Source organism: Alexandromys fortis, unplaced genomic scaffold, assembly GCF_014885135.2.
Source record: "Alexandromys fortis isolate MF-2015 unplaced genomic scaffold, M_Fortis_MF-2015_v1.1 scaffold_21, whole genome shotgun sequence".
Classification (NCBI taxonomy): domain Eukaryota; kingdom Metazoa; phylum Chordata; class Mammalia; order Rodentia; family Cricetidae; genus Alexandromys; species Alexandromys fortis.
Genome location: NW_026067905.1, coordinates 16,012,083 through 16,028,247, shown reverse-complemented (window position 1 = coordinate 16,028,247; position 16,165 = coordinate 16,012,083). Strand labels below are relative to the sequence as shown.

At 36.2% G+C, this 16,165-nt stretch overlaps 1 protein-coding gene across 5 annotated transcripts in view; it reads right to left on the bottom strand.

Annotated features, from left to right (window-relative positions):
- The window catches only part of Smg7 (SMG7 nonsense mediated mRNA decay factor), a 63,567-nt gene that overhangs the window by 26,544 nt on the left and 20,858 nt on the right, over nucleotides 1-16,165 (bottom strand). For 2 of the 5 annotated variants that reach the window (XM_050135345.1, XM_050135348.1), the window contains exons 2-5: nucleotides 11,741-11,879; nucleotides 4,424-4,455; nucleotides 1,913-2,030; nucleotides 123-255 (exon numbers count right to left, since the gene is read on the bottom strand). In XM_050135345.1, the coding sequence (XP_049991302.1) occupies nucleotides 123-255; nucleotides 1,913-2,030; nucleotides 4,424-4,455; nucleotides 11,741-11,844 (387 nt within the window). In that variant the 5' untranslated portion in view covers nucleotides 11,845-11,879. Of the gene's footprint in view, nucleotides 1-122; nucleotides 256-1,912; nucleotides 2,031-4,423; nucleotides 4,456-11,740; nucleotides 11,880-14,179; nucleotides 14,210-16,165 lie in introns of all 5 variants that reach the window. The other 3 variants (XM_050135346.1, XM_050135347.1, XM_050135349.1) reach the window with 3 other exon arrangements.

The window sequence follows — 16,165 nt, the reverse complement described above, 5'->3', positions numbered from 1 at the left end:
TATATGTGATCAACTTTTGGATATCTTATAAGGAAGTTAAAGTATTCACATATACAAAAGTTATGTACAAAGAACAGAGTATCACTAAAGCTAGGAGAATTCATACACAAGGCAGAACTCACCTGAGTATAGAAGCCACTAGCTGCCTCTAGGAACAGAGAAAGGTTTGCCTGAACTTCACTCCGATTTGGGTTTGCTCGATTCTTTGCTTGGCCTTGTAGTGTTGTGATCTGATTCTTAAAGGCATGATTCCAGCTGAAAACAAAACAATTCTATTTGGTATAGTAGTAACTCACTGGGCAGACACTGGTCCCCCTGAGAACAAGAAAGAGCTGTTTGTTATATACCATACCAAACAGCAAACCAGCATCAAAGTTATTTAATTAAATAACTTCATGCTTTTCTTTGAACAAGACTATACATGCAGTAGAATACAACTGACTTTAGTGGACACTTACCAAATGCTCCAGTAAGCAGAATGTGGTTTCTACTATGACCCTTTAGAGCTATTACAGTAAGAACTAATTAAGAATCCCAGGACAAAAACCAAAACCATAGTGGTAAGATCAAAGTAAAATAAGCTATTAACATTTTTAACACACTGGGCCAAAAATAATTATAACCTACTCAAAAGTGACACACTTGGGGGAGGGGGCGGCTCTGTACATATCAAGTTCTACCTTTTACTTTCCCCAGATAATTATGCACAACACTCACTTCTATTTAATGTTTAATGATTTTGTTTAACTTACAGGTTAAGGCTTAATACTTTCTTTACAATATGAAATAGAAGCCACATTTCAAATTTTTATTTAAACAACACAATGCTAAAATTTAGTATACCAAAATGACATTAATCATTACATTATCAACTTAAATTAAATATTAGTGAACTAAGGTATCAATCTCTTATTTTTGAGGCTCCAGAACTTTAAGGTTTTAAAAAAAATAGTTTAGGACATCAATACTCCTTTACTATTGGTGATGCTTTCTCATCATGGACTCAAATATTACAAACATGAGTTCTGATTAGTTATTAAGTTAAACTACTAGACTTTCTAAAAACACAGGGCACAAAAAGCACAGGAAAAAGAAAAAAACAACACCATCACAACTTGGGCTATTAGGCCTTACTAGAATGAATGTTTTCTTTTTTGTTTTTTCAAGACAGGGCTTCACTATGTAGCCCTGGCCGACCTCAAACTCAAAGAGACCTGCCTGCCTCTGCTTCCTGAGTGCTAGGATTAAAAACAGAATGTTCTTAACTGCTGCTTAATTTTCCATCAAACTTACCGTCCCTATTTCAATTTATAAGACAAAATCTTCTACCAAAGACCTTTATTCACTCACTGATTATCTGCATTTCATGCTTCCTAGAAAGAATACGTGGAATTGCCTAAACACACAAAATCTTTCTTTAGTTTTCTGGTGAGCAGGAAGATATAGCGATGGATTTGATTAAATGAACTTTACTTACAATCAAATACACTTTCCTGTTGAACAAACAGCATGACATTGACCATAGTTTCTTGGCTTTTGGGCTAAGACCAAATGCAAAATCCCACTATCAAAGAAAAGTCTATCTTTACTATCATGGTTTAATTATAAGACTCAATACAGATACACTTAAAATTTGAAGTATCATACATATGTTTAAATTTGTCCACTCCAGTATGTTCTAAGAACTGTCTCTGGTAAAATTCAAACCTAAACAGTCCTCCTCTCACCCTCTAAGACTGCACCTGAAAAAAAACACTAATCATTAAATTTCTTTTTTTAAAATCACAAGTATTAGAATTTCATTTAAAAAGTTTACACTAGGGCAGGTTGAAAAATTATCAATTAAACATTTATGTTTCAAAGTCTTGACGATTCCTGATTGCACAGGAACATCTCAAATGACAATACTTACAGATCCTGTTCTACTTTCTTGTCTAAAGCATATTCCAGATCAGTAACTAGCATTTTCTGGTACAAGTCCTGCAGAGCTTGCCTGGATGTCCAGACCTCAGCTGGACCCAGCTTAGAATCTGTGTAACAAAGCAAACAAAACACCACCATGTTGTTAAGTCACTTAATCCATGAGCCACACCAATGACTCCTTCTCTCCCCATTCACTGCTGCACGAGTTTTATGTTACTGTATTTCAAAGGACTTTCACTTCTGCCTTTCGGCTAATAGCTAAATTTGATTTAAAATGCTTTTGTTTGTTGTTTTAGCTATTTTTTAAAACCGTGTATACCATGTGCATGTGTATGAAGTGTATGTGTATGGTGTTTATGTGAGTGTGTGTGGGTGTATGCACTGGATGAGTAGAGCAAAGAGAGCATCAGGCATCCTTCTATCACTCTACCTGCACTCGCGAGTCCCAGGGATCTTGCTGTCTCTACCTTCCGTATTCCTTAGTGCTGGGGTTGCAGGTATGCCCAGCATGACTTTACATGGTTGCTGGAATCTGAGTTTCCATGCTTGTGCACAGAAAAAACTCCTGTGTGCTGACCCATTCACTCCACCCATCTTTCAGATTTAAATTTTCATTATGAAATTAAAATGGCCATTGAAAAACGATTCACTCTTTGCTGTTGGTTTGGATTTCTGCCTGTTCATGTCACAGCAGGTCATATATCTCAAATGAGTCACTCCATTTGAAATAATGTCATCTATCAAATTGTTTACCCCTGTAACTGTATCTTCATTCAAGTCATGGTTCCCTTTGATTTTGAATCATTCCTACAAGGATCCTCACAAAATTTTTCTGTAAGTTCACCAACCAGCAGATGCCTGGATTATTACTACTCTATTATACTACCCTAGTGTAACTATGAAAATTATTTTCATGAATGGGACATGCCCATCCATGGCACTTCTGTGATCAGTCCATATTATAACTTAAATGTGAAGGAAGGCCGAGGCCTGGTATTAAACTGCTCAAAAGGTCAGAAGAGTAACTGTATAGAATAAAATTAGGAAGTCAGGCTCTGATTATGTATTTAAGAAATGGGGTCACATTTTCTGCCAAAGTCCTGTAGGGGTTGAACAGTTCGAATGCTGACAGTAAGCTTCCTCAGAACTACTTAACAAACTTTACAATTACAAATTTCCAATATCTAGTTAAACAATTTAATTTCATCTAGGAGTTTGCTGCTATACATTGTCACAGTTTCCACTCCTCTTTAGTTTGGCCATTAGTATCCATAATTCACTATAATCCTATTCAGCAAAGAGTGCCCTGGATATTTGAGTTAATACAGAGGTCTGCTGGCTAGTAAAAACTGAGTCTTATAAAGTGCTTTTTGTTCATTTGTTTGGAGGCGGGATCTCAATGTCTAGCGCAGGCTAGCCTTGAGCCTGTGCTCCTCCTACCTTCACTCTGAAGTGCTGGTATTACAGGTGTGCGCCACTACACTGGGCTTTAGGGGATTGCAGAAGTCATTCAAATGAGTAAATTTAAACAAATGTTTGATGCTTTGGGAAAAAGCATATGGTACATGCAGCTTGATGCTGTTCCATATACATGATACAGAAAATATTTCTAAGGCTAATCCAAGCTCTAATTCTAACACTGGTATCACACAATGTGGATGATGGCCACAAATGTGCTAATAGGAAGAACAGCAGTGAACAACCCTTGTTTCTCTTTTGCCTTATACTTTATGATACAATAATCAGGCTCCTCATAAACATTATACCCTGTCAAAGCTGAAGAAACACTATCTCTCTAGTAGTATAGTCCTTTTTCAATTATAAATTTTGGTCAGAATGCTGGTTATCAATCAACATTAGCTGAACTGTTCATGTGTTAACCATACAACTAAATTCCTCCCAGACTAGAATACTATCCATTATCACGTCTCTCTTTGATAGGTTAGGATAACACATGCTGTTATCAATGACATGCTGATCAATAGCTTTGAATTATCTTTTTATTTCAGCAGTTAAGTCCAAAATTCTTCCCAATGGACTTTAGCTATTATTCTGAGCAGAAAAGATGAGAAAAGGCTGCTCATTGAATTTCAGACTTTGAGAGCAGTTTCTATATAAGCAACTTTCCTGAAGGCTTACTTACTACTCAGGTTTGAGTAACTACAAACTGAAAATATTTCCTGGGAAAATATTAATCAAACAAAGTTTTATATAGTTACAATGGAGTGTGAATAATTTATATATTATTAATAAAAGATTCATAAAATTAAACAATTATGCAATTAATAGCAATTCAAATGCAGCATATACTACTACATTAATCTCCTGAGAAGTATTTAAGGGAAAACCCAAAATATAAGACCAATAGACATTTAAAGCAGAGTTATTATTGTTTTGGCAACTAGCACAGGATTTGGTACTATACCCCCAAAAGGGAATTTTCTTCCATTAACTTAATAGAATAAAATAGGTACTAATAAAGAATTAAGACAGTCAATACCTGTCATTTCAGCCTTCAGGACTTCTGCCTGCCTAGATAAGAAAAAATAACATTAGTTAAAAAACAAACCAAGTCAATTAATATAATTATATCAAATTATCAAGTAAAACAATGCATTACAATAAGGCTAGATGGCTGGGAAGTCTATACCTTCCCTTAACATGCAGTATAACACTGGGTCTAGGGAAATTGATGTCAGAACTTACAAATTACTTCACAGATTAAACTGGTAACTTCCCCAAATCTGACTGTAAAGGTATTACAAGGTTTCCCCCAACACCTTGAAGACTAGTTTGTTTTCAATTTACCGGTTACCATGACATTTCAAATTTCTACTCTTCTCAAGCTGCTTGTTCCTGTCCCTTTCCCCACTGGCGATGACAGTTACATAGCTCTGCTCTGGCATTTAGTGTCCTCCCCTTATGAGATCAAAGTTCATTTCAATGGAATGCTCTTTCTAGCATTTCATTAAGGACTTGATTTTTCTTTCCTTTTTGACAATCTTGAGAATTCCATCTCTTTGTTTTTGAACATAAAAACATGTTTTATGTTTTTGAACATAAAAACATGTTCAAGTTCCCCATACATTCTTCTTTAAAAAAAAAAAAAACCAAGAATTTCCCCCTCTGAAAGTCAAGAATTGTCTGTATAGGAAAGGCCCTAAACTGACCTCATGGTCTACCCTTAACTTCATACTTCATTCTCTTAGGAATGTTTTCTTTGTCATGGTAGTTTTATCAAAGCATTTGAGCTGTGGAAGGCAATCCCCAAAAGTTCTTTATGCCCACCTTCTTCCAAAGTCTTACTATCTAGCAATTCCTGAGAAATGCTATCCTCTAAATAGCAGTTGTACCTTCATTGCATTACCACTTTGCCCTCCCTCCCTATACCCATTCCTCATCTGAACTACTGCAAAAGGTATTTTTGAAACCATGCTTCATCTTGCCAACTAGCTGCCTGAACTTAGTGATTTTCCACTACAAAGTCTTTAGTGACAAATTCTGTAGTCTCTGAATTCTTAGCTTTCACCACTCTTCTCTCCTTAATCTAGCGGTCTGTCTGTCACTGTACTTTTGAAAAGGATAGTCCCTGGGCTAAGAACACCACCCCCATTTACTGGTTAACAATCACTCCTGCTTTGTGTATGAGTCAGAGCATTACACTTCCTTGTGAAACACATCTGGAATAAGGAAATTCTTTGTCTACCAAAGTTGCTTTATAGTAATACAGCTTTTAAAAATACGTAACATCAGAATCCCTTTTGACTAGCATTCTGATTATCAGGAACTCTGAAACATGCTCTCCCACTGGTTCTGGTACTCTCTTGCACAGAAGAATGATTACAGCTAACAAAACATGCTGATCATCTAATCTTAACAACCAGAAGTAGAGTTTAAATGTTATCTCCACAAAGATAAATACACTGGGCGAAGAATACACCCAAACATCCTGAGGCTTGAATACAAGCACTCAAACATCACACTGTACCCACTGTATATGTCAACTAACAAAACAATTAAAAGTTATTACACCACGAGATTTCCATTTCAAAAGAACTAAACTGGAACAAAAACTAGAAGAATATAAAGGTACTAAACATTTTAGGGAAAGCACTATTTTACATATTTTATAGTAACTAAATTTTTAAAAACTGTTATTTCATTGTATATGGATGTTTTGCCTGTGTCCTGGTTTTTGTCAACTTGACACAAGTTGGAGTCATTTGAGAAGGAACCACAGCTGAGAAAATGACCTCACCAGACTGGCCTGTGGACAAGCCTGCAGGGCATTTTCTCGACTGATTAATTCGGTGGGAGGGCCAGGCTCTCTGTGGGAGGTGTCCCAGAATGGCTAGTGGTCCTGAGTTGTAGAAGAAAGTGAGCTGACTAAGAAAGCAGACAATGCCCTTCACGATGGACTATTCCTGTAAGTCTAAGTGAAATAAACTTCCCCCTAGTTGCTTTTGGTCATGGTGTTTATCACACTAACAGAAACCCTAACTTAAGACAGTTTGTGTGTACATCTGTGCATTACTTGTGTGCCTGGCACTAGCAGAGACCAGAAGATTCCGAGAACTCAGCTACAGAGGGTCATGAGCTATCATGTAGGTGGGAATGAAACAAGCATCCTCTGAACTGAAGAGAAGCCAGTGTTCTTACCACTCCAGTCCCCATGATTGTAAATTTTAAATTTTAACTTCAGTAAAATATAAAATACTTTTGTTTCTTGTAGTCTTTAAAGACATCCATTGCTTACATATTCATATATATCTATATCTATCTATCTATCTATCTATCTATCTATCTATCTATCTATATCTTTTGAAGAGAATCACAATGGGGTTTAACATAAAAAACTATTAATACAAATGCACAATGCTCACCAGATAACTCTGCTTAGTACTGAACATTGTATACCAAATTCATTATCCATATAGTCCATCTTCACTCATCACTTTAGGTCTTAACTTTCACCATTAAAAAAAACTGCCAGCATATGATTTTAAAAATCCAAGGTCACACAAACTGAGAAAACACACATCCTCCCCTACCAGCCACAGCTTTCCTGTCTTTTTCTCAAAATGGAATACTCTCTAGTCTAAAGAAAAACAAACAAAAAAAACTATATTTCAGCAATTCTTGATAAAAAAAACTATAACAAATTAACATTAGTTTATAGTTACTCAATGCTCATATAGATACAAGCATCTTAAAACAAAAACAACCAAAGCTCAGGACCTAACTATATACATAGCCTTGGCAGGGCTGGAATTTGCTGTGGCACAGGCTGTCTTTACACTTACAGGACACCTGCCCCTACAGTCCCACCTGTCTGGATAACAAGATGTCCTTCTCAGAAGAACATGAGCAATGGTGAGGTGTGTCTGTTCTTACTTTAAACTAAAGGAATACTGAAAGGAATGAAAATACCAAGAATCCCAAAATTAAACCACCATACTCTGGTGTGGGAGAATTGTCTGTATTCTGTCAATCATGTTATAAATAAACACTGACTGGCCAGGCAGGAATTATAGGCGGGAAAACCAGACACGAAGTAGAAATGATATAATGAAAATAGGAGAATTCTGGGAAGGAGGAAGTTGATCCCTCTCACTCCTGCCCAGACCACCGAAGCAGCAGGATGTGATCTGCCCCACTGAAAAAGGTACTGAGCCACATGGCTAACATAGATCAGAAAAAATGGGTTAATCAAGATGTGAAAGTTAGCCAGTGAGAGGCTAGAGCTAATGGGCCAATCAGCTTATAATTTATGGAGACCTATGTGTGATTTTCTTTGGGGCTAAACAGTTGTGGGGTACCGGGCAGGACAGAAACCCCAACAAACAAGCCAGCTCTCATGTTACAATACTCTTCATAATAAAAGAGCAAAGTTAGTTAAATATATAAACTTTCAAAATATTATATACATTGTCTTTGGGATTTTTGTTTGTTTTCTTTTATTTTGCTATATGGTACCAGCTGGCCTTGAACTTCCATGACCATCCTGCCTTAGTCTCCCCAAGGGCTGGAACTACAGGTGTGCTACTATACCAGTATTCATTAGGAGAAATAAACTATGCCTGTCAAACAATAAAAGAGAAAAAAGTGAAATAAAGTGCCAAAAAAGGCTGGATCAGTGACAATACATTGGAAACTATAATCTGAAACAATTCACATGGAGATAACATAATCAAGATCTATAAATACATTTAATGCATTCCAAGCACTAGCTACTACAAAAACTAGCACTATAACACTGTTCTAAGGGCCTTGTGTAAGTAAATAGTTTAATGTAAACTATGTGCTATTACTGTCTCCATTTTATACCTGAAGAAAACATAAGCAGATATAGAGAGGTTAAGTAACAAGCCCATGGTCACAGATTTGGAAGTAGTACTTTGGCTTCAGAGTTTAGTTCCTAATCACTACAGCCAAGCACGTCTGAGTCTAAGAAAATAAAATTCAAACATATAGTAGTAATAGTCCATATAGCATTGGGACACATAAAAGATTTTTCTTCTTGAAGTTCAGATCTATTTTCCCTGTTTAAAAAAAAAATCAGAACCATTCTAAACTCACAGCTATCAAAATAAAACACACAAATGCTAAGCCACTTATTTTGGGATAAGTGGCTAGAGTAGTTGGTTTTCTTTTTTCTTTCCTTGTAGGAAGAGCCAAGGTGGGTTTTTTTTTTAACTTACTTTGTTCACTTGTTCAACATATAGTTCTAAGGAACAATTTGAGATAACTACAATATTCACCTATTATAGTCATAAACATAAGAATCAAATCATAACCTAATTATGCCAAATAGTAAGCCAAATACTGTACGGTGAATATCCTATGGACACAGAGAAACATAAATATAAGCTCTCTAGACAGCAAGTTTTCTAATAGTAAATCAACTAGAGAAAAATAAAAATGCTGTACTACAGTTATTTAGAAGGAACTCTAGGGAAGGTGCTGTTACTCAGAGCTTTCCTCAGTTAAGTTAACAAAAATGGATTTGCTTTCTGTCAGTGTATAAAAGCTTGGTACATGCCAATTATACCAGCATTTCTCAACCTGAGGGCCATGACCCCTTTTGGGATGACAACCTTTCACAGGGGTCAAATATGAGCTATCCTGCACATGAGAGACTTACATTACAATTCATAACAGTAGGAAAAGTACAGTTATGAAGTAGTAATAAAATAATGTTATATTTGGGGTGACGGTAACACGAGAACTGTATTAAAGGGTTGCAACATTAGAAAGGTTGAGAACCACTGCTCTATACCATACATCACTACATGACCTACTTACATACAATCTGTGAGTATATGTATATATTCCATTCTGATCTAGGAATCTCAAAAACAAGAGCCAAAGACAAAACTGAGACAGTAAACAGATAAAGTGCAAAGTCAAAAGCTACATATGAAGTTGGAGAACCAAGGAAGGCAGCAGATTATGTATGAGAAGACTTGCTGTGTTTAAGAATTCAAAGTCAGAGTACAGAATCACTATTAGGTTACTTAGATGTAGTGGGCACTGCATGCATACAGGGCACATACACACATGGGGAAATGACGCTAGATGTATAAAGCATAGATTAAAGATCATAACTGGAAATGAGATAATGATAATACTAACTAGAAAAACTCTCCTTTCCAAGAAATCTCCAAAGTTCAACTAGGAAGGGGAGACAATACAGAGCAAAGAATCCAACAGCAGTTCAGGCAGTATAGGTAATTGAGAAAGCTGAAGTAAGTGTACAGGCAGGCATTCAGAGATGAAGGTTGCTGAGACTAAGTAAGACAAAGCATGTTAAATGACATCTCAAAGAAGGAAAATCTGGGACCAAACTACCTGCTAGTTCGGATTCTAACTGCAGTCAGGTATCCCTTCCCCTACTGCTTCCTGGGATCTCTTCTGGAAGAACACAGTGGAGTAAAGACAACAGTTCAAAGGGGCAGTTAAGGACTCTAGTTCTTTACCTCCACAAAACATTTAAGGACAGAAAGATAAATTATTTAGATACCATAAAACTATGTTCTCATGTGAACAGATGATAAAACCAATATATTTTTTTGTATGAATAGAAAATAACATTGGTGGCAGACACAGAGAATACAAAAGAACCGAGTTAGGATGTTTTGCCATTTTTCTTTAAACTCTGTCCTTTCTCTATAATATCAGTTATGATTATATCTGATTATTTCAAAGTAACATTTAAAAACCTGAGACATGATAACATATGAAGCAAATAATAAATGACTGAAATGCATGCTGAGAACAGAGTCCAAATCATCAGTTAAAATGAATAGCCTGCCAAGGTAGTGGTGGTATATGTCTTTAAATCTAGCACTGGGAAGGCAGAGGCAGGAGAATCTCCATGAGTTCAAGGCCAGTCTGTCTACAAGTGCTAGTTCCAGGGCAGCTAGCACTGTTACACAGAGAAACCCTGTCTCGAAAAACCAAAATAAATAAATAATAATAAAATAAAAAATTAATTAATTAATAGCCTGATAATATAATTAATAATGTATTATCTGCTAAGTCTTCTTGCCAGGCTTTCACCTATTATAAAATCTTTACATTCCACTCGGCACAGAGGTACATGCCTGTAACACACAAGCAGTCCCGAGATGGAGGCAGTAGGATTTAAAGTGTAGGGTCATCCCTAGGTAACACAGTAAGTTCAAGGCTAGCCCTTCCTACCTAAGAAGACTCTTACTTTAAAACAACAAATAGCAGGGGTAGACAAGGATGTAGCTCAGTGGTAGAATGCTTGCCGAGCCATGTCCATGCTTGACCCACAACACTGAAAACAAGCAAACAACTTTAAATTTCAGTCTTTCTATCAGGTAAGTAGGACAGAGGGATGAAATAATTTTCCTACTGTCACAGGATTAGGAAGTAGCAGAGCTCTGATTCTACCTTGCAATGCAATTCCAGAACCAGAGCTCATAAGCACTATAAAAATGAAGCAGGTTTTCTGAAATGAAGTAGTTACAAATGTCACCATCAATCATGGTGGTATCAATTTATAGAGTATAAAACTTTAAGTGTAAAACCACACCTCTGTTATGAATCAGATACACTATGTCATTAAGATGCTACAGCAAGAGTTACTAACTGGTCATGCAGAAGAGGTCTTCTGTAATATCAAACTCTCAAGGTCTTTGTGGCATTTAATTGAATCCATGCTGACAAGTAAATCCCAGAATTGATGTTTCCTGGGGTCAAATAAAATCACCAAATATGTAAAAGACAGTTTCTTTAACTCTGAAGAAAAATTAATAAGATGAATCTCAGGAAGTAGTTAAAAGTTCTGGCTATTCTTCCAGATGACCCAGGTTCACTGCCCAGCACCGACATGGGCTCACAATCATTTTAACTCCAGTCCCAGGGTATCCAATACTCTCTTCTGGACTCACATAGTGTACACTTGTGGTATGTACAAATACACGCAGGCAAAACACCCATAAATATAATAAAGAAAAAATTTTATATGAAAAAGATGAATCACATGTACCTAGGCTTATAAATACTCAGAAAACTTTGTATCTAAACATACAAATGTATTTCAGTATATTTAAAGAAGTTTCCTTGGACCACAAGATATCAATGTTAATGTCAAAGTAAACCTAGCTTTAATTTCTCACAAAGCCACATAAGTAAAAATAGAATTTTTAGCATATCCTTTCCCAATCCTTCAGGAAGTCTCAAATTCTTTTCACAACGTCCACAGAATATCAATATGAATATGAAATTTAATATACACCTTGGAAATGAAAAACAATGCAGAAATCCCTTGTAATTTTTATCCTACCTAATATTACTTGATTTCAGATGCTCCTCTGATTTCAAGTTTTCGGTCCTCATCTGGGACTTAAATGAAACGTTTTCTCCCACAATGACTATCTGCAAGAGCATCCAATTTCTCACAAGGTAGAATGGTTTAAGACACTCTAGATAGAGGAGAGGAGGAAAATATGAGTTAACACAAAAAACAGAGAACGCCCCTAGGGAAAAACTTTTAAAAATTGATTTTAAATGACTTAATGCAAAAAGCAAAGGAAAAATAACAAAGTTTCTCTTCTTTTTATATTACTTTCTTAAAACCCCTTAAATGTTATTCCGTATATATTTCTAACAGATTTTGGTTGTAGACCCTAAATGACGCCCTTATGTGTGCTTCACTGTTTACAAGCTGAGTGATCTCTATAGGACAGTTTGATACCCGTTTCCTAGCGGAGATCTACAGAGTGAGACTGCCCTGGACCAACATCAAACCACATGGGACTCCCTTTTTCCTACTTTTGTTTTCCAAAACAGGGTTTCTCTGTGTAACTGCCCTGGCTGTCCTGGAACTCACTCTGTAGACCAGGCTGGCATAGAACTCACAGAGATCTGACTGCCTCTGCCTGGGATTAAAGATGTGCACCACTACCACCTGGCATTATTTATAGTTCTTATGTGCTAGACATTATACTGAAGTATTCTATATATGTGATCTCACAAAATGGGAGCATAAGAGACACTGTTATGGGTCTTAAACAAATGAAGCTACTATTTGCTAGCTATAACCTAAAGTGAAACAGTTTAGTGGAACCTAAGGTGTTCCAGTTTAGTTAGAAGATAGAGATAATTAAATAAACCACCTCACTGAGATGTTCTGAGGATGAAGAGTAACAGAAGCTATTATTACTATAAGCACTGAAAAAAGAAGTCACCCATTACTGCATTTATCTTTACCGTTTACAGTCAACTACAACCCCCAACCAGTCAAAAAAATGTAACCACTATCTTCTACAAATTAGGAAAGTGAATCAAATACAAGGTTTTTCATAATTTTTAGCACTAAAATGACAGAAATGAGCTTTGTTGCTATACTTTCAAAGCATATATTCGTGAGAAAAAATGAGAGAAAGCAATTCCAACTTCCTTGACATAGTAAATCAGATGGCGAAGCTCTGACTCTGACACAGAGAGCCTCTGTTACTCTTAGTTTCTCGCTATTCTGCCTCTCGGCATCTTTATTGGCACTTTCACTCAACCTGGAATGTACTCCTTTTTCCCTCATCTGACCAGCTCATTCTTGGCTCAAGTAAAAACTGAGGTAATGCCTGTAAGAAAGCTGTGGTTTAGCCAATTATTCCAGTATACGTGTGTGCAGTTTTGCTACAGCACTATACAAATAAATCATTTGTTTACATATTTTTCCACTAAATAAGGTCTGATCTATTCAGGTGTGTGTGTGTGTGTGTGTGTGTGTGTGTGTGTGTGTATTTGTATATATACATCTAGCATGGTACTTACTATGAAATTCACCCAAATAAATACAAGTCAATGTGGACAATGTCTCAATTTAAAGCCAGGATCCTAACATCTAATACTAGTTTTCAGGCATTTTAGAAAAAAAAAATAGAAACAAGAAATATGAGAACCAAGCATATCAGATTTTTTTAAATACAGGAAATACACCACTTTATATAATTAAAGAAACACATGAGCATTTACTTGTCTCTCTAAAATCCAGACTCTGCTTTCATTAAGTGCAAGCTATGTACTATGTATCAGACAGTAAATAATTGTACAGAAATTAAAACATCTGAGATCCATAATAAAACAGTTCAATTCTGTACATAATTAAGAAATTTAGATTAGGTCATCAACAATGAGAAAGCTGTTTCTTCTGATCCCAATTTTTATATTAGATGAGATATACCAGAGCAAGTTTTCAGTTAGCTTTTTTTTTGAGATAACTAATGTTTTATTAATTCAGTTAGCTTTTTAAAAAACATTTGATTCTTTGTAATAACACCTATACCTTCTTGAAGTATGCAAGCAAAGCAAGCTTAAAAAATTTTTAAATGAACAAACAAGTCCTACAATAGAGAAAAAACTAAAAAGAAAGCAATTTTAATTAAATTAGCATGATAGAAAAATGGTCAGGAAAGAGTACCTTAAAAAAAAAGTGAAGTAATCAGGTATCTGTATATGTGAATAGCAGGTGTAGGATTAACAGAATATCAAATCATGGTACAAATTTGAAAGAGTAGGAAATAGAACTGAAACTATGGTTAATGCAAATCAAAAGAAAAATGGGACCACTCTATACTAGTAAAATGGCCAAATCCAGAACACTGACAAAACCAAAATACTGATGAGTATGTGGCTCCATAGACACTCTCCCTGACTGTTAGAGGTAGCACAAACTAGTGCAGCCAATGGAATAGTCCAGCAGTCTCTCACATTTTATACTCACCACACAGTGCAGAAATTGTGCTTCCGGCACCTACACAAACAAAATGAAAACTTATGTCTACACAAAATCTGCATGCAGATGTTTACAGCAATTTTATTTATTATTATCAAATCCTGGAAGCAACCAAGAGGCCCTGTAGCAGATGAACAGTCTATGGTACATCCTGATAACTATTTATTACTTAGTATATGAAAAAGGAGAAAGAAACCTTAACACATATTGTTAAGGGAGAGAAGAGAATCTGAAGCAGCTAAATGTTTTTAACTGTATAACAAACTTGAAAACTATGGGGAAAGAAATAACTTTAGTGAAGGTCTAAAAGTGCTCTGAAAAATGTTTTTAAATTTAAAAAGGAAAGGAACAGAGAACAAAATGAGAACAGGAGTTTTGATTCTATCCTTGACACTGGAAAACGTAATCATAGTCTTTTTTTTTAATGTAAAGTACTGAGTACCTTTAGATTAGGGAAGTACAAAGTCCAACTTCCTAACTTGCATTATTTGTATTTCACTGTATGTATAGTAGGCTCCCAGGAATTAGTAGTAGTTATTCATCCTCTCTAAATTGCCATTAATTTTATTTAGTTCAGAAACTTTTTTCCTTTTATGCATATTTTATGTATGTCTGGTGGTACTGGGAATTGAACCCAGGTTCTTTATACTAGGCAAATGCTCTGTTATTAAACTATATCACCAACTCTTTTTTTCAAGAATTTCATTTTAAACAAACTGGTCTTGAACTTGCACTGTAGCCCAGACTGCTCTTAAGCTTTTGGCCCTTCTGCTGCTGTACCATCATTCCTAGGCATACAGAATATGCAGGCAAGTCCCTGTGGCTATCAGGAAATAGTTTTTAACCATTTATCTCCTCTCTGTTGGACTTTTCTTCTGTTGTTTCTTATCCTATCCTATCTTATAAATAAATGTTATGTGTCCATCTTAAAAAACTTTCATAAACTGGGAGAAGTAGCTGAGACAGGAGGACTGCCGTAAGTCTGGGCTACAGGGCAAGACCCTGTCTCCATTCAGACACAGCTGAAGACAATTCAGTCTTATTATGCCCCACTTTTCCAAAGAAAAGCTTTTTTTGATAAGATAGATCCTCAATGACTTCCACATAGCTAAATCCAGAGGTCACTTTTCAACCTGTGAGCAGCACTTAAAAGAGATTCTGCCTTCTTGATACTGTTTTGTTCCCCCCACTTCACTTCTAGGATAACCATGTTTAACAATTTTATCAGTTTTCTATATTCAGTGTAGTTTCTAAATGTCTGACTTCTGAACTCTTTTGGCAGTGCTGTCCTGGGCTTTAAACAAATCCCATCTGTATACTGGTGACACACCAGTAACAGAATATGAACACCAGTACTCAGATTACTAAAAGAGGCACTAACACTCCCCTGCACATCTAATAATACCAGATTTTTATCATTATCAAAAGTAAAAGCAAATGCTTTTACATAGCATCACCTGCCAGTGATGTATTGTCGACCGTCAGTGAGCTCTTTCCTTTTAACACCAACATCTATTGTTTTCTCCATTAGCAAATGCTAAATTCTCCCAGTTTTTTTCTACTGAAATCCACGGAACCATCTTGGTCCATCTCCCATACTCCAGTGATGGAGGAGGGTCATCTTTCTATCTGTTGTTTCATTGGTTAAGTAATAAAGAAACCGCTTGGCCTCTGATAGGACAGAAAATTGGGTAGGCGGAGTAGACAGAACAGAATGCTGGGAGAAAGAAGCTGAGTCAGTGAGTCGCCATGATTCTCCCACCCGACACAGCCGCAGGTTAAGATCTTCCCTGGTAAGCCAGCTCGTGGGCTACACAGATTATTAGAAATGGGTTAGATCAATATGTAAGAGCTAGTCAATAAGAGGCTAGAGCTGACAAATGTAATTTGCTATAGAGTCTGGTCACATCTACCATTTCATCGTTGCTCTTATTGGTAAGTCAGTCAGTGCTTAATATAACAGCTCAGTGGAAC